Below are 18,418 nucleotides of genomic sequence, written 5' to 3'. Positions count from 1 at the left end.
TTTGGGAAGTCAATGGATACCATCAACTGTTTGATTACCAACATTCTTCAAAATATCTTCTTGTGTTCAGCAAAAGAAAGAAATGTATAGCTTTGGAACAACTTGAGAGTGATTAAACGATGACAGAATTGAAAATATTTGGGTGAGAAGAATGCTACATTTGATCACTAAATTAATGTCAGACATTTTTAAAGACCAAGGAGAAGTTGTTTTCATGGTGAAACCTCCAAACATTTGGTGTCTCTGAAAAGCCCTGAATGTGCTCTTTACAGGACACCCAGGTTGTGACATGTGACATGTATGGTGTCAGAGAAATTCACTAAAATATAATGTCCACAACAGTGGACAAAAGTCTATTCCTGGGTCCTAGGAGGATATAAAGTTTTTTTTATTTTTTTATTTTGTTTTGTTTACCAGTAGAGGGCGCATTTTAGCTCCATGGTAACGGCACGGCGTTCATTCAGATTTCCTGCTGCAACATAAGCTTTAGCACAACACTCTCTGTAGCATTTTAAATACCTTATGATTCTTTTCGCTTGAGGTTATATCTTTAATGAATAAATCGATATTGGTTTCGAGTCATCATGAGCCGCACTCCTGATGCAAGAGCGAGGTAAAAGTTGTCCAGATTTGTTATGATGTTTGTGAAGCTAACTAGCCAGCTAAGCTAAATGATACAAGCTGTAACGTTAGTCCATTTGCTAGCGGGCGTTATTGTGTAAATGACTATTTTATATAGGCTAACTGCAAAAGCACAACTTGTATCAATATATTAAAACAAGAACTGCATAATTATCTGTGTAACCGAAATGAAAAATTGTTAACAGTTTGGCATGTTTGCACATTTCGAAGATACAAGATTTAAAAAAAAGATATGACGTGATAACTTAAAGAGTATTATAAAGACATGACTGTTTAGTTTTGTATAACAATTTTTTTTAACCTGATAAATGCTGCTGGGATTTTGTTTAAGATATAAGCAGCATACTACAAAAAAAAAACCTAGCTTGTTTTAAATATCTCTTGTTTGAAGAGACTGTATCTCTGATATATTAAACACTAATAGTCTTGATATGCGGACTTTTGCTCTCTTGCAGAGTAAATCTTATAACCCATTTAACATGTTGATGAAGGGCAAAACCTATAGTCTACAGGTTTATCCTAACAAAATTCCCTTATTCAGATTATCTTAATTTTTCTATGTTGCACGTACATTACAGAGACATCCAGACCAAGCAGATTCAGGACAACATCACCAATGTAGAGAAGCACTTTGGAGATCTATGCCAACTGTTTGCTGCTTACGTCCGTAAATCTGCACGACTGCGGGACAAAGCCGACCTCCTGGTCAAAGAAATCGGCCTTTATGCTGACACAGAGACACCAAACCTAAAATGTGGATTGAAGAATTTTGCAGATCAGCTGGCCAAGATTCAGGACTACCGGCAAGCAGAGGTGTGTTTAAAACCACGATAACATATTTTAGCATATTTGTGTCATACTAATTTGCAAACACATACTATTGTTCACAGGTGGAGAGGCTGGAAGTGAAAGTTATAGAGCCTTTGAAAGCATATGGGAATATTGTGAAAACAAAAAGGGTAAGGTTTTCTTCATAAGCCCTTCAGTGATGAAGTGCATACTTTATAGTTAAAAAATATAAAAATGACCTTATTTCAGTGATCTCATGAGGGCAGCATTGCATCACATTCTGAGTAAGCATGATGTACAGTGACTGTTGTCACAGGTCGAAACCTAAGAACTAGAGCGCTCTGTTCTCACCAGCCTTTTGTGATTTTATGCAATTTATGTACAGGAGGACCTGAAGCAGACGCAGACTGCAAGGAACAGAGAGTCCAAGCAGATGCAGCAGCTTGAAAGAATGAGGCAGAGAAACCCGTCGGACAGACAGATCATTGTATCCTTACAATCAGATGTTATGATTTCTTCTTTGACTGGAACTACATAGCTGTGAACTGAAAGAGTAGTACAGATGTCAACAGTTATTAGTCAAATTACCCTGTATCAATAAAATAAATAAATAATCAATAATAAATAAGATAAATAATCAATAAGAAAAAGAATACCGGTAGATTTAATTACATACAAAATATTTGCTTAGAAAGCCCCAAAGTAAAGATATGTTAAGACATTATTGTGTCAGATAAGTAAATTAATTAATACATAAAAAAGTGACATTTAAAGTTAATGCTGAGGTAGACTTAGGGGTCTTTGACCATCTGCAAGTTACAAAGTATAAATTTAAAGTTTACCCCTGTATAATTCAAAATGCCTGCATATATCGCTGCATATTTTGGATCGAGACACAAAACTTTTAGATATTAATGTAGAGCTGCAGTAAGTGATTTCTGAGAAACGCTGTTGAAAGTGGATCGGACTGAGCATCACAACACATGGTTGTGGCCAATAAGCAGAAGGGGGCGTGTCCACTCATGATGGGGGAGGAGAGAGAGTGAGCAAGAGGGAGATTTAAAGAAAGACTAGAAAGAGAGATGGCTGAGAGACATTGCAAAAATGAAAAGGTCAGAGGAATATCACTGGGGAAAAAAGGGTTGTGATCAGGCAAGAGCTTTAAGACCCGCGTTAATATTAGAAAAGCTGTATGAAAACAATATATGAAAATATATGTGAGTTACATTGGTTTTGCTATATTTCAGAGAACTAAGATATGCTGTTGTTGTGATGTTAGCTATAGTAACAGGTAGGGCTGTCACTTTTGTGAAAAAGTCCTGTTCGATTTTTGAGACATAAGTGTTCATTGAATCGATTGTAAAATCGATTTCCCATGTCTAAAGACGTTTCCATTTTAAACGCCAAATATGGGCAAATCCACGGACAACTAACAGGCATTAGGACGAACGTAAAGAGGGCGCTTGAGACGCGCACAAGTCAGCAAATATTCCTGATGATTTATTGGCGTGAAGTTTCATGCACAATGACAAACAGGAGTGCAACATTCTCGAAAAACATTAAGCAGAGTGGACTGCCATAACATCAATGAAAAACATTACTGCAGTTTTCAACATGCCTGTGTTTACGATTAGAAATGTCAAACAAATTTCGCCTACGTAGGCGATTGTAGACCGTAGCCCGAATCTGTATCTGTATCTGTATGCATGAGACTGTCTGCATACCGGCAGAATTCACAGTTTTGTTGTAAAAAGAGACACATTATGCAGAAGTATTATTTGCTGTTATGCGTGTTTGTCAGAGCCTGCAGTTGCTGTGTGACGCGCGTTCGCTGCGGGCGTATCGTTTTCGAAACTTGCGTTGGTTGGTCCGACCGATTGTGCAATCGATTTTCGAACGTAAAGTGACAGCCCTAGTAACAGGACAGTTTTGAGGGTCATTGTTTGTCTGGAGCTGGTGTGCTGCTGGCGATTAACAACAAACACTTTCTAGTAGAGTTCTCAACGGGCCTGAAAATTACAACCCGACCCGTCCCGTTGAGAACTCTACTTTCTTGTATACTCTTGTGTACTGTGTGTTAATTTTTTGTTCTTCCTAGTTAGTCATTCGTCATCTTCACTTTATTTTTGCGAAGCATTATTTTGTTTCACTTCAGCTATGATAAAGAGACAAGCACTCTTGCATTGTGTGTTCGTGCATTTTGGGGGTGGAGCAATGAAGGGTGTGGTGTTTGTTTGGTGTTTCTCAGAAATCGCTTACTGTACCTTTAATATTGCAATATTGTCATTGTATTGTAATAATTACGAGCACAAGTTGTAATTGCTGCCTAACATGTTAGTTGTGTTTGCTAAACTGAATACATGTAGTTAACTAACCACATACCATGCTATAGTATAGCTGTATATTACTGCCATTTGGACATTACTTTGATACACTTATCTCTGGTTGCTTCATGTAAGCTGCTTTGAAACAATACTTACTGTAAGCATTCTGTAAATAAGCTTGAATTTATTTTAATCGAATATTTTTATACAGGTTCTGGGGGTTTAATGAAATGTGTTTTTTTTTTTTTTACATAGATTTTAATACAACTTTATTAATTAACATGAAGCGTCAGCCTTAAGGTCCTTGCACACTGAGTCCGAAATTTTCGAATGCATTTTTTCGTATTTCGGTGGCTCTGAATTGTCAAAAAATCTCTCAAAATGCTTGCTACGGATGCGAAGAATGCAGAAAATCGAACCCGATCCAAAAAAATGTATGACGGACGAAAGTTTTGAAAGCAGTGTGTAAACGTGATTGACACAATGTGAGGTCGTATTTATTTTTTAACGTGCAAAAATTTCGGACGCGAATTTCGGACTCGGTGTGCAAGGACCTTTACTCTTGACATTTTAATGCCATATAAAGATATTTTGTTGTAAACCACAGAATTACAGATAATACCTTAACAGCCTTTCTCAGTCACAGGTGGGCCTTGTGTGCAGCACACTGTAATAGTAGGTTCAATTCAGCCTGGTTCTAAAATGTCACACATACCAATCTTTGAAACGCCTCTTGGGCAGCCATTTAAAAAATTCATATTTGAAATCACCAATGAAATCTGACAACAACTGTCTCATAAATGTTGTCTCTAAATGCTCAATCATAAATCAGCCAATGCATATGCGCAGTCCTAAGTGCTGCGCACCAGAGCTTCTAACGCCAGCTGCAGTGACTCAATTACTTTACCAATTGGCAATTGGCTCTTTTTCTTAAAAGATTTACTTAAAAGACTGACTTACTGCACCATCTTTGCTTAACTAAGTCTTTGCACATACTTAACTTGATGTGAAACTTCTCATTGTGCTAGTTCAAATCGACTCGCATCCATTTACTGTATGTCTGCTGCTTGGAACACTTTGTGCTTTACGTTTTATTTTCGGTTGTGTGACGAAAGGCTGAGAGTGAACTTCAGAGAGCCACAATGGATGCCACACGCACGACTCGCCAGCTGGAGGAGACAATAGATGACTTTGAAAAGCAGAAGATTCGTGATATTAAGGTCCTTCAGACTGCACGGTTGCTTATTTCTTTAAATATCTCAGGAAAATGAAACCCACATTTAAGTACACCACCATTCAAAAGTTTGGGGTTAGTTTTTTTTAGAAATAAAGAAATAAATACTTTTATTCAGCAAGGACACATTAAATTAATCTAATGTATCAGTGAATACATTTATAATGTTACAAAATATTTCATATTTCAATTAAATGCTGAACTTTAGAACTTTTTATTCATCAAAGAATCCTGAAAAATGGTTTCCACAGAAATATTAAGCAGTTTTCATCACTGATAATAATAATAAGAAATGTTTCTTGAGCACCAAATCATCATACTAGAATGATTTCTGAAGGATCATGTGACATATTAAGTAATGATGCTGAAAATTCAGCTTTGCCATCACACAAAATATATTGAAAACAATTATTTTAAATTGTAATATTAATTCAGAATATTAATCATTTACTTACGTTTTGATTAAATATATGCAGCCTTGGCAAGATTAAGAGATTTCTTTCAAAAATATCATAAAATATTACCGAACCCAAACTTTTGAACAATTGTGTATATTAATTATAAATATAGTTTATATTTAATTACAGTGACGTTTCTATACATCAAATCTTCCAGGGCTACTTCAGAGAAATGAGTATATGTTTCCAATTGCAGAAAATTTTGGGTGAATTTGTGACGGTGGAGATGGCGTTCCATGCCAAGGCGTTGGAAATTTACACATGTGCTTACCAGGACATTCAGAATGTAGATGAAGAAGGAGACCTAGAGGTGAGCGCTCTACACCAGCACCGCTGCTCTGGTGGTCCTGCTGTTTTGAGCTTGTCTGTCTTAATGTCTAATCAAATTATACTCTTTCTCCTCCTGAGATCCCCCTGCTGTCATAATGATGAAAGCTCTAGTTGCTGGGGTGTAAGGCCCCCTCCAATCCTGATACGTAAAAGAACCGGAGAGGCATCTTGCGAAGCGTGTGCAGTCAGCTGTGGAATGTTCGCAGTGTGGCTAATTCATTTATTTATGAATTCATAGTTTGGCGTGCCAAAACTAATTTTATGTTCAAGACTGAGTTTGTTAATATTTCCTCGACTTGCCGCTGGTGAGAGTATCACATGAATATTATTTCATAAGGGACTTTTTAAAGGGAAATGTTTCCTTGTTCTTATGTGAACTTTGCCTGTAATTGTATGTGGAAACTTGTTATAGTCATATATTGGCACATGGTGACAGTTTTATGAAGACACAACTAAAGCATATAAAGATGGGTCATAAATATTCTTCCTGTAATATTTAACTGCAGTTAATAAAGTTGAGGTGACAATGTTTATTGGCACACCCTCACCAGGACAGAGTGTGTAAATGTTTTTTCCCTATCTAAATTACATGTTTCTCTGTTGCTACAACACAGTATGTGGTATTAGTTTGAGTTGACTTGTTTCTCTTCTTAATATATTCTTGTTTGAGCTCGACTGTTCTCATTGTTGTTTTATTACGTGGCGGGTGAGTGAGATGGCATTAGGTTATTGGTGGTCCATATCAAGAGCAGTCTACAGTCTACACTTTGTTTTTTGTCTTGACAGATATTTCGAAATTCACTGCACCCCCCAGATTACCAGTCACGGTTAGAAATAGTTCGTGCCAATTCTAAACTGTCCCTGAATCGAACTGGTACATCAATGAGTAAATCAGGAACAATGCAGGTAAGTGCTTCCCCGTATCTTATATTTACATTTACATTTACAATAGAAAGTGTTAGTATTAATAGGTCAAGTGTTGACAAAAAAAAATCTTTGGATGCATTACGTATTACAGTAGAGGTGCATGATTAATCGTTAAAAGATTGCAATCTCGATTCACACACCCACACAACTTATTCCTAAATTACAGCGACACGGCTATATCTATTAAAGCTTTGACAAGTACGATCACAGCAGAACGTTCAAATCTGAGTTGGCGCTGCCACTGAACTACAGAGAGCAGTTTGACAGCTTTACAAACAGTCTTTTCAACCACACAGTATCATTACTTTTGTGTTACATTCAAATGATTACAGAAGTACGAGGATAAAAGTTTATAGGTTGGATATAAACACCCATGTCTACAGTAGCGATCAGAAGTAAATCACCTTTTGAAAGTAACTTGATGCTTCAAATGTATCAATTAAAGGCGTGTTCCTAACGAAAGTGAACACCTGAATCCCTTCACGAAAGGCCCTTCCAAACGTCCGTTAGCAAAGTATATGCGATGGTCACTTCAAGGTAATTTGAATGTTTATGGTCATGTGACCTTTAAAGCTAGGTGGCAGGAGAGTTTGAGTTAACATATAGACAGAATAATTCAAGTTGCTTTGTTTTGTTTGTGATATTTTACATTAATTTATTTTACCATTTTATCACCCTAAATGGTTACGCCAGTAGGTGGCAACAAGTGACTGTAAAAAATGTATTTGTCATTGAATCATTTATTCAAGAGATTCGTACAAAAACGTTGATTCATCCAGTAGTGAAAGAAGTGAAGTATTTATGAGTCATTGAATCATTAATTCAAACTGAATTCAATTCAAATTAATAAAATATTTTTTAAATAGGCTGTAGTCATTAACATTTTGTCAGAACCTTTATTAAGTTGTCTATTCGTAAGTTGTCTATTCAGAATCTCTGTTTGTGCTTCTCAATTTATACAGAATCGTGCAGCTCTATATTACAGTTAAAATTACTTCAATTGTTAATTATATGGATAATGTGAATGCATTTATTCAAAGAAAACTTCTACTGCAACACAGGTACCCCAAAATGATACACAATGTAAAACAGCTTAATATGCTTTTACTTCAGGAATTAGATTTTCCATTTTTCAACACTGTCATATGTATGGAAGCTTGTTTCCGCCACAGAATAAAACATTTTAAAAGATAATTGTGACTTTTTAGCTCACAATTGCGAGTTTACATCTCACAATTCTGACTTTATTTCTCAGAATTGCGAGATATAAAGTTAGAATTGCGTGAAATAAAGTCGCAATTGCGTGTTATAAACTCGCAATTGCGTGATATATAGTCAGAATTGCGAGATATAAAGTCAGAATTGCGTGTTATAAAGTCAGAATTCTGACTTTTTTTCTCGCAATTCTGACTTCATATCTCGCAATTCTGAGAAAAAAAGTCACAATTCTGACTTGATATATCGCAATTGTGAGAATAAAGTCGCAATTATTATTATTTATTTATTATTCAGTGGCGGAAACAAGCTTCCATACATATGTGGATATTTCTTTTTGGAAAAACCTTATTTTTATTCAAGTTGCATTAAAATCCCAAAAACTACGATTGAAAGATTTTTCTTCTGGTGTAGTCAAGAACTTCTAGCAGACAGAGGAAAAGGGATGATGAAGAAGACGAGGATGAGGAAGAGGATGACGAAGATGAGGATGATTTGGAGGAAGTGACTGATGATGAGCATTAAAATAAAATTTCATTGCCATTTTGATTAATATCCACAGCATATCCAGACAATGACATTCCTTAACTGTATTTAAGAGTGTTTTAAATGGAGATTAATTTGAATCACCAACTATAAATGTAATGATAGTTGAGCTATGTTAGTTAAAGGTGAGTGCATGGTTATATGTTTGCTGTCTTGTAAATCATATACTATGAAATTATATTATACTGAATAACACATTCAAAGAGTGGGTTACTTTCATTTTTTTTATAATTTTAAACCTCCCATCATGTTTTGTTTTTTTTTTGTACAAAGTGCCAAGCTGTTCCAGTTATTGATATTTGGTTAGAATGTGCCTTAGAGAATGTTGGTATACCAATAAAGCTGGCTCTTTCTTTTGCATAATAGGCCATTTTCATGATCTCAAATGTCTGAGTGTGCATTTGTTCTTCTGTTTACTGAGCGTACATACCGAAAGACTGACTGTGGGTATGTTATACACAGAAACAATAATGAACCCCTGATACTTGACCCGCCCTGTGTTTGGCATCATTGTGTCTCATAGCTTTTATGTCAGTCATGAATGAGTCAGAAACAGTAACCAGTACTACTGGTACTTATGACTATAGCAATGACTGGAGCAGAAGTGTTGAAGATGCATCCATAATATTGAAATGTAAGTTTAGGAAATCAGTGTATGAACCAAGAATGAAGGTCTGCACTGTTTATCACAAAAAAAATATGATTTTATCTATACGAGATATTCCAGGTGTTTAGCATTTGTAAAGATTTCCTGAATTTGAATTGCCTGCACCTTTGGACTGAGAAATGAATGGTCGCAGCAGGTCTTTGTCTCCAGGTGTGCGGATACGTGGCGTTTCGTGACAGATGAACAACACGGCCATTCATTCAGTGGCATTGAGGATGACAGTATCCGAGGAAAGGGTTCCCTTCTCGCCCGTCTGACTCATCCTTTATAGAGGCCGTAATGGGAACTAGTGTGTGTTTGTGTGCGCTGTAGCGCCTGACTGTACTGAATATTAACACGATGGTTGCCTCGCAGCGGTTTGTAAAAAAAAAAGGAGCATAACTACTGCATGAGTCACAGAGAGAGAGAGGTGCTGCAGGCTCTGGGTACATGTTCCCCAGCATATACACTCTCCATTCGCCAAGCAGATGCAGAGATTTGGCTGTCACTCTAAAACCCTCTGTGACCTCTGCAGTGATGTGTTTTTGACATGCATCATCTCTGAATTACTGCACCACTGAAATATTTCTGATGTCTCTTTTTTTTTTATTGAATAACATTGTTTATCTCTCTGATACATGCATTACATAGTATTTAATTAACCAAACAAGTAACCAAATATAAATATATTTTTTCATAATTAAAGAATAAAAACAGGAAATAAGAGTAAAATGCATTTTTAAAAAACATTTTTCAAATGTTTAGAAAATATTTGTTTCTTTAAAAATAATCTCAAATATTTTGTATATTATTAAAGGTGGATAAAATTCTGATTTATTAGAAATGTACATAAAAGTCACAATGAAGCGGAATTAGCAACAGATTTCTTCTGCTGTAATGTTTCACCGGAAGATTGAGTTATGACAGTTTATTATTATTATTAAAAATGTAAAAAAAATTATTGGAAACAGTGAAAAATTAAGCACATGAATAGATTCATAATTTGCAATAAGAGCAATAATGTTGTTGTAGCGCTTTCTGGGTATAAGAAAAGCGCATTATAAATAAAAATTATTATTATTATTATTATACCGTGAATTTATAGAGGGTGAATTTTAATTTCATGCTGACTTTAATATCACAGTTGGACGAGCATGTGTTTCCGTCTGAGAGTGACCCGAGGTCTTGGAGAAAATAAGTCATGTGGCTTAAAAACATAATTATTTTGTTTTCTTCTCAGACTGCTCTTTTTATTCCAACAATGTAATTTGGTAAAAGCAAATGATTGCCATTTCCCCATTCAAAATTATTTGGAATTTGCGTTATAAATCGAGTAACAGTTGCAACATGTCCCCAAAGCAGAGGTAATTTACCAAGAATTACCTTGCAATTATTTTCTGACAGATCTAATTCATATTCTCTGCATCAGAAGTGCTAATGAAAGCAAAAAAACTGGTTAACCATATACTATGTTCTGAGTAGAAGTACCTGCACTCCAGGTTTGTTCTGTCACCCAGTGCTTGTTTTTGTTAATGGTTTCGACATCCACCTTCAAAAGCATACTGCTGCCACATATAATATTGCGCAAGTGCTTATCTGAGTCAAGGATGATATGATCTGCCAGAGATGCCTTGGGGTCATAAGCTTACAGCAGGCGGAAAAGAAAACAGGCATCTGTCTTTGCTGGCTCTGACCCTAAGCTATGCAATGAGGATATGCAAATGTGCATGGTTGGGTTAGCAGAAATATGTATGTGCATTCCATGATTGGTGTTCAAATAAACAGCAGGTTTAATTCGGCAAGTTTAGTCTCCTTGCAGCATTGTCCTCTATGTTTTAAGATCTAACTCTGATTCATTGGAGAAGCATGTTGTATAAAGCACCAGACCCATACATAGTTTCAGAAATAGGGAGTGGCTTCGCCCCCTTAACTGAATTTGGAAATATGAGTCAAAAATGTTGATTAAAAGTGATACTTGAAACTGAGTCTGGGCGAGTACGTGACACACACCTACTACACCGCTCAGAAAGTTTGAAGCTCAAAATCAGTGGCAGATCTGTGAGGATTTGTATTTTTCTGTGTAGGGCTTCGGGAAAATCTCACAAGGACGTCAGACCCCGGGGCCCTTCAACCCTGAAGAACCATCGTTGGTCTTGACCTTATGGGCATAAATCCTCCTTGTTTGATTTATATGACATGCAAAGACCTAGACTGGCTTCGTGATTAAGCTATAGCTTGCGATATGAGAGGAATTCATTACCCACAGTAAGGAGCCAGTGGTTTTACTAATGTCTGGGAACAGCACACTAATTGGGAAAATCCCAGAGGATTTATACAACAAAGAGCAATGTGTCCCAACTCTTTATGACCACACATGTTGTCAGCCAAGCACATTTTCTCTGTTTCCATCAGATGTGCCAACTTTGTGCTGGATCCAAAGAAACAGTGTATTTCCACAGGTGAGACATTGAAGAAAAACGTCTTATATTGCACCGAAAATGTTTACGTTCTCACACGGCTTCATTGGGTTTTCATTATAATTCCATTAAACTAATGAAACTTGCGTTATAAGGCCGTTTGTTTGATGAGCAGTGTCCTATTACGCTGTCTCTATGTGAGCAAAAGCCCAGATTTCCTTATCAAGCAAAGTGACATACGGCTTCTCAAACTCCATACATGGCCTGCTGGGCCATGTGTCATCAGAAATAAACAGAGCAGGCAGACGAACAAGCGGTGGCCATTTCAAAGGAACGGATGAGAGAGACAGCCATGGCGGTTTGTTTTGGAAAAAGTGGAGAGGTTTCCATGGAGCCATTTGATCCCATGATAATTAGCTTAGCTCATTTATTGCACAACATCCTCTCCATTGGCTGCGAGGTGGCCTCATCAACAGGAACGTGCCTCTGTTTATGCAGTCGTCACAGTGCCTGACTTGAGCTTAAAGCGGCTCACGATCAAAACAGGAAACACAGCGGAGGGTTGTTTGTTGTTGGACATCCACACTTGTTTTCACACAAATAAAAAAAAATTTTTTTATGGTTATTGCTATAGCTGAACGGCAGGGTTGCCAGATCTGCATGACAAAACTGAAGAGTTTTTATGTTAGTCAATCCGTTTTGGAAATACAGAAGCCATGTTGAGAGTATTTTAATGTTTGATATTACATCCTGGAATGGTAACTTAGGGGTGAGGAATAATTAAAATGATCGTGATTTTAACGGTAAAAGACTGTTAATTGGTTAACAGAAAGTTTCTGTATAAATGGTGAGTACTTCAATAGATCGATAAATTGACATTATATCAGATAATGAAATACGTTTTTTAACTGTAAATGTAACTTAAGTCTGTAAAACCTAAAATGTTGCTATCGTATTTTTTAAGGTAACTTTTGGTAAACCACAGCTACCAGTTTTTTACCGTAAATTTACCAGAATATTTTTACAGTGAGAATAAAAGGACACCAGTATTCTGGTGAAACACAGAAGACAAAAAGGGATGCATCTGACACCACACTCCCACTTAACTCAGAATTTGTAATGCTTCCATCTGGAAGAAGGTTTAAGGTCCCGAAATATCTTAGAAATGTGTATAAACATTCTTTTATACCAGTGAAAATTAGAATATTAAATGAATGGTAAGCAACTCCTTGTGAGAATAACTTTTATATTGATATATTGTGTATTGTAAAAAGCGCTTTTATGTACAATAAAGTCAAATCAAATCAACCAATCAAACCAGCCCTTGGCAATCTTAAGTGGCCCAATAGCCAATTCATTTTATCTTTGAATGATGCTAAGTAACTAATTCATGCATTTATCTTTTCTCATTTTGATTATTGTAATGCTTTGAATACTGACTTGTCTAATGGTTGTATAGCTTAGCTTCAAGTGATACAAAATACAACAGCCAGAGTACTATTGAAATTAAAATGGAGAAAGCATATTACACCCGTTTTAATGGCAGTTCACCAAAGGATGGATTTTAAAGTTCTTATATAGTTGATAAAATACTGCATAACTGACACCTTTATATGTTATTGACTGTTTCACATTATACAGTAAATCTTAAGCGACCAGTGGTGCTTCTTTTAGCCACTACATGCTCCAAAAATTTGGAATGGTGAAAGAGGCTTCAAGCAGCCATATTTTTAAAAGGCGAGTTAAGACATAAAGTATCTTTTTAAAGTTGCTCATGAGTATATTGTAGTGCTGTCAAATCGATTAATCGCATCTAACTCAAAATTCAAATAATAGATGCGATTAATCATGATTAATCTATTTGACAGCACTAGTATATTGATATTTTACCTTGTGAAGCCTTTATTGCTTCTGAGTATTTTTCTGAGTGTGAAATTGTATTGTTGGTATTGGTTTTTATGCTTGTGAAACTGCATTTCATGTATGATAAGTGCTATACAAATAAATGTTTATTATTATAATTATTACAACCAAGTTTAATAAATGCTTTAGAAGTATTTTTCATTGTGTTAGTTTATGTTAACTATAACTAATGTTATGTTAACTATTGTTAACAAATGCAACCTTATTTTAAAGTGTTATCAAAATCAATGTGTAGTAGGAATCATAAACCGACAGTATTCATAAAATCATCTTTACTCTTAAGATTGATAGCCGGAGAACAAAAACCTTTGTTGGGGGTATTAATTTTTGAACTAACATATTACAATCAAAAAAGAAACATTTCAAAATATTTCTTATAAAGTCATAATTTATGACAAATGCTTCCGTAGATGACATATGATACTTTTTTTTTTTTTTTTTTTACTTGCAATAATCCAGGAGAGACCACCAATCTGTTACCATATACAGCCACACTCAGGCTGAATAACAGGGGGGGGGGGGGGTTAAAACTGTATTTTGTGTAGTTTTGCCTATAAGAGGCTGTCTTAAAGGATAGTGAAAATTTTTAAATCCTTCATCATTTACTCCACAGATGTCACTATTCACAATCATTGTAGGAAAAAAAAAAGAGCAGCTTGGACATTCTATTAAATTTCTCCTTATCTGTTCCATGTAAGAAAGAAAGTCTAATGGATTTGGATTGATAAGATGGTTTGTAAATTTGAGGACGCGGTTTTGCTATACCCAAAATCCCATAAACCCCATGGTGTTTAGATAGCAGTTACAGTAAGAGAGGATTACAGTTAAAACTAGTTTAAACCCATAGAATATAACCACATACATCAATATCCAGTCTATTCCACAGAAGAAAAGCTTATACATTTCATGGATTTGTGTGATGCAAGGCAATGGTATGCTCAAATGCATGGGTTTCATTGAACTTTCGTTATTTCGTAATTAAGCTGTTTCCATAGGCAGCAGCTCTAATCTATTATTTGCATCAGAGAGTGGCTGGGGTTGAAAAGGTCTTGTGTAAGTGTGGCAGAGAGGGGCAAAAAGGGTCTGTTTGAAGGGCCTGGGAGGTGGGAGGGGGGTGGATTTTGCAAACCGGCACTGCTTGCTTTTGTGCCTTTTGTTTACAGCAGGTTGTTGTGAGAAGCCGTTTGAACAGCATTGGTAGAACAGTTGTGCAACTGGCCCATTTGCCCAGAGCAAATAGCAGCCTTCTGAGAAGGGGGGCGAGGCCTCATACAGAGCCTCCGCTTTTTTTCCACTAGTGTCATCGCTTTTAATCTCCTTGACTCCTGCACAATTCGTTTCGAATTCTTATTGTGCAATGTGTTGATAAAGGTTTCAAAAGAAAAGTAGCACACAAAACCATTACAGACGAAGCCGATGTTTGCCGATGACTCACCCATTATGAGCTAATTATGCATAATCACGTTCCCATTTATGGAATGTCTCTTCGTGAATAATCTCAGACGTGGAATGAGAATTTCTAAAGGTCAGCACCCACAATCTGTTGTTTGAATTAATGTGTTTATGAGTGGACAACAAGCCATGTTGAGTAACTGTATGGCTTGTAAAGACCTGCAGAGTTAATTTACACATTCCAAAATCTCTAGAACACCTTTAAGGGCTGCAGATAAGAAAGAGTCTGTGGGTCAGACAAAATATTCTAGGGGAAAGGAATTGCGATGCAGGATAATTATCTGTATTCTTTTTACAATTTAAAATACAAAAACATATTATTCTACTCTGACATTTACAGTGGTGTTTAATATTCTGAAACCATATTTTTTAATATAACGCCTAAAGTTTAAGTTCAGTAATTTTTTTGTCCAGAAAGGATGCAATAAATTGAAAAATATTACAGTAAAGACATTTATAATGTTGCAAAAGATTTTTATTTTAAATACACGCTGTTCTTTCTATTCTTCAAAGAATCCTGAAAAAAATGAGTATAATGATAGCCTAATGAGTATAAATGAGTATAATGATAGAGATAATAATGAGTAGCCTAAATAAATGTTGCTTGAGCAGTAAATCAGCATATTAGAATGATTTGTGAAGGATCATGTGACACTGAAGACTGGTAGCCTGGTTAAAACCAGACCATTCTCAGTAGTAACTGAGATATGGTCTGGCAAAGCTCCTTTAATAACTCATTTCCAAAGGGGCGTCACCAACGGACGTCGCTCAAATGCCTCTGGGCACAATTGGATAGACCTAAAACTCCTAAAACCAATCAGAGATCGTCATGTGTAAAGCCATATGCTGCGTCCCAATTCGCCTATGTTACACTCTATTTTTTTACAGTCTATGGTTACACTACGCCATGTGTACTCTTTTTGTGAAGAAAAGGTATTTACTTTTGAATGTGTAGCAAAAAAGTAGGCAACTTTGGGACATACTACTTCGTCATCTTTATCGGACGGATCTGTCGCGTGCATCCCGTCATGTAAACTGCCCTGTCAATCATCTTGTCACAGTTAAAATCCTCTATTAAATCTAATTTAATCTGGGCCCCCATGGGGCGCCCTCCTAATACGGACATACACATACCCGGTCCTGGTACCACACAACATGCCTTACTCTCTTTTAAATGCTCTACACATTAGGTTGCACACATCATACTTTCAATAATAACAAGAACAACAAAACAGATTAGGGTAAATGAGGGAAGCATGCAGATGCCTCAGCAGGTATTTTACTGCACACCTCATTTCTTTTAATTCATACATTCCAGAGGAGGCATATATCCACTAATACACAGGGCGAGTGTATCATGCAGGGGGAAATCTGGGCAGATATTCATCCTGCTTGACCACTTCTTTTAATGCATTACATTAGAGAAAATCTATAATTTAGCCATTTCACACTCATCCATAAGACAAGAGTGACGGGTTGGGTGATGGTTTTGGGGTCGGGATGTGGGTGTTCATGGGGGGCGGGATGTGTGTTGGGGGCCTGGGGATCAGATCACGCGCGGGTCCTCCCTCTGCCATCTCATATGGTATACCTTGTTCCGGGGCCGGCCGGCAATGTGGCTTTGAGTGCCCAGGCAGCTTGTTTATTCAGTCAGCCAATCAATTAATAATATATATATATATATATATATATATATGTATATATTTTTTTTTTTTCCTCTCTTCTCTGCAACCCTCAGGTGATCCTGCTTCCACATTCCCGGCCAAACAAACAAAAAACCTACCATTTCTCCTTATATACACCCACACCCACACAAACTAACACACAACCATCTACTCACACTCATTAACCCCCTCCCCCCGACATTCCATTCCTGTCATTTCATTCATATCTACAGTTAACCTGTATGCAATAAGTTTCAGCCTTTATATCTGTTGTTAAATGTTATGTCATATCAAAATATGTCAAGTCAATGTCATGTCATGTCATGTCTTTTGTCTAGTGTACGTATATTTTGGTGTAGTACTCTTATGTCCATTGTATTGTTACATTTTGTTTGTAACTTCATAAAAAAAATAAAAAAAAAAAATCTAATTTTATTTCCTACCGTTTCGGAGAGAAATGTAGTAGCACGTTCATCTGCCAGTGGGTCTTTCATGGAGACTGTCCTCATGTGTTTGCAATTTGAATATAATAATGCATTTAAAAGTTGGTGTGCTTCACCAACGAACGTCGCTCAAATGCCTCTGGATAGGCTAGACCTAAAACCAATCAGAGCGATCGTCATGTGTAAAGCCCGCCTCAACGTTTCTGATTGGTGCCTTGATTTCTCGGCATGGGGAAATGGACTTGAATGAGCTCTTTGCCAGACTTAATTGCAGAGCAAATCTAAATTTGCTGCAAGTTGTCTGGGTTTTCCCAGGCTAGAAGACTGGAGTAATGATGCAGAAAATTCAGCTTCATTATTAAGTTATTTTAAATTGTAGTAATATTTTACAATACTGTTTTTACTGTATGTTTTGTAGCCTTGGGGACCCCAAATTATAATTAATAAATTCATAAAATTTATTTTTATGTTTGCAGTTAGTGTAGTTAGTGCAGGCTCCTATGTTTAGGTTCAGTAATTTCACTTTAATAGCACTGAAAAGGTTATTAGTAAGTTATTGAAATGCATTCTTTGCAAAAATGTCACTGATAAGAGTAAAATTAAATACATAGATGAATACAAAATAATCCAAGATTGAAACATTTTCACTGGTGGTCTCAGACTTTTGGGCCCTGTTTACACCTGGCATTAAGATGTGTTTTGTTCGATCACAAGTAGACGAGGAAGACACATTCCCGTTTACACCTGGTGTTTTAATCCGACTCTTTTGTCCACTTTCTACCACTTCTGTCCTGATTTCTTCGAGGGGAGGGTCTATGGGCGAGTAAATACATGAGCTTTTTCAGATTTTTCGATCAAATGGAGGAAATAGCTCATGCAATTTACATATGAATACGACCGGACTTGACGGAAAAACATAGGGAGAGCAGGATCTTTCATTTCTGCTCTGCAGCCGCAAGACCTTGTCGAACGCATGAAGTGAAATCAAGGATGGTGAGAGAACATTGTGCTTAGTATGTTTTTCATCTTCAAACTAAACTTGGGTCTTCAGCTGAAAAAGTTTAACTCCTGTCTGGCTAACGTGCTTCCTATGATGTTTATGCGTTAGGTCAGTAGACAGAGAGTATTCGTCTTTTGTGGCTGTTCGACCACATGAGCGTCTACACTACGAAAGCAATCCGGTCGATTGCGTTTCCGACTACCTCTGGAAGTGGTCGAAAGTGGACAAGCTTAAAACGTTTTAGACCCTGTTTACACCTGTATTTAGCGTCATCCACTTGTGATCCGATCGACCGAAGCGCATCTTAATACCAGGTGTGAACAAGGCCTTAGACCTCACTCCATATATGCCAGATATAGGATGTAATGATGGAAGAAGCCCACAGAAAGCTCTGAGGGGCTGGATTAT

The 18,418-nt window shown here is 36.7% G+C and overlaps 1 protein-coding gene across 1 annotated transcript; it reads left to right on the top strand.

The window, feature by feature from the left end:
• Positions 1-461: 461 nt before the first annotated feature.
• cibar1 (CBY1 interacting BAR domain containing 1) lies at positions 462-8,846 on the top strand. Its single transcript, XM_081376550.1, has 10 exons — positions 462-613; positions 1,221-1,455; positions 1,533-1,601; positions 1,817-1,918; positions 4,396-4,424; positions 4,605-4,644; positions 4,871-4,975; positions 5,644-5,757; positions 6,564-6,683; positions 8,334-8,846. The coding sequence occupies exons 1-10, from the start codon at positions 585-587 to the stop codon at positions 8,442-8,444; spliced, it is 954 nt and encodes a 317-aa protein (XP_081232676.1). The 5' UTR covers positions 462-584; the 3' UTR covers positions 8,445-8,846.
• The last annotated feature ends 9,572 nt before the right edge of the window (positions 8,847-18,418 follow it).

This window comes from Scardinius erythrophthalmus, assembly GCF_964197995.2.
Source record: "Scardinius erythrophthalmus genome assembly, chromosome: 10".
NCBI lineage: Eukaryota > Metazoa > Chordata > Actinopteri > Cypriniformes > Leuciscidae > Scardinius > Scardinius erythrophthalmus.
The sequence above is the reverse complement of the archived record's forward strand: the minus strand, read 5'-3'. Positions and strand labels throughout refer to the sequence as shown.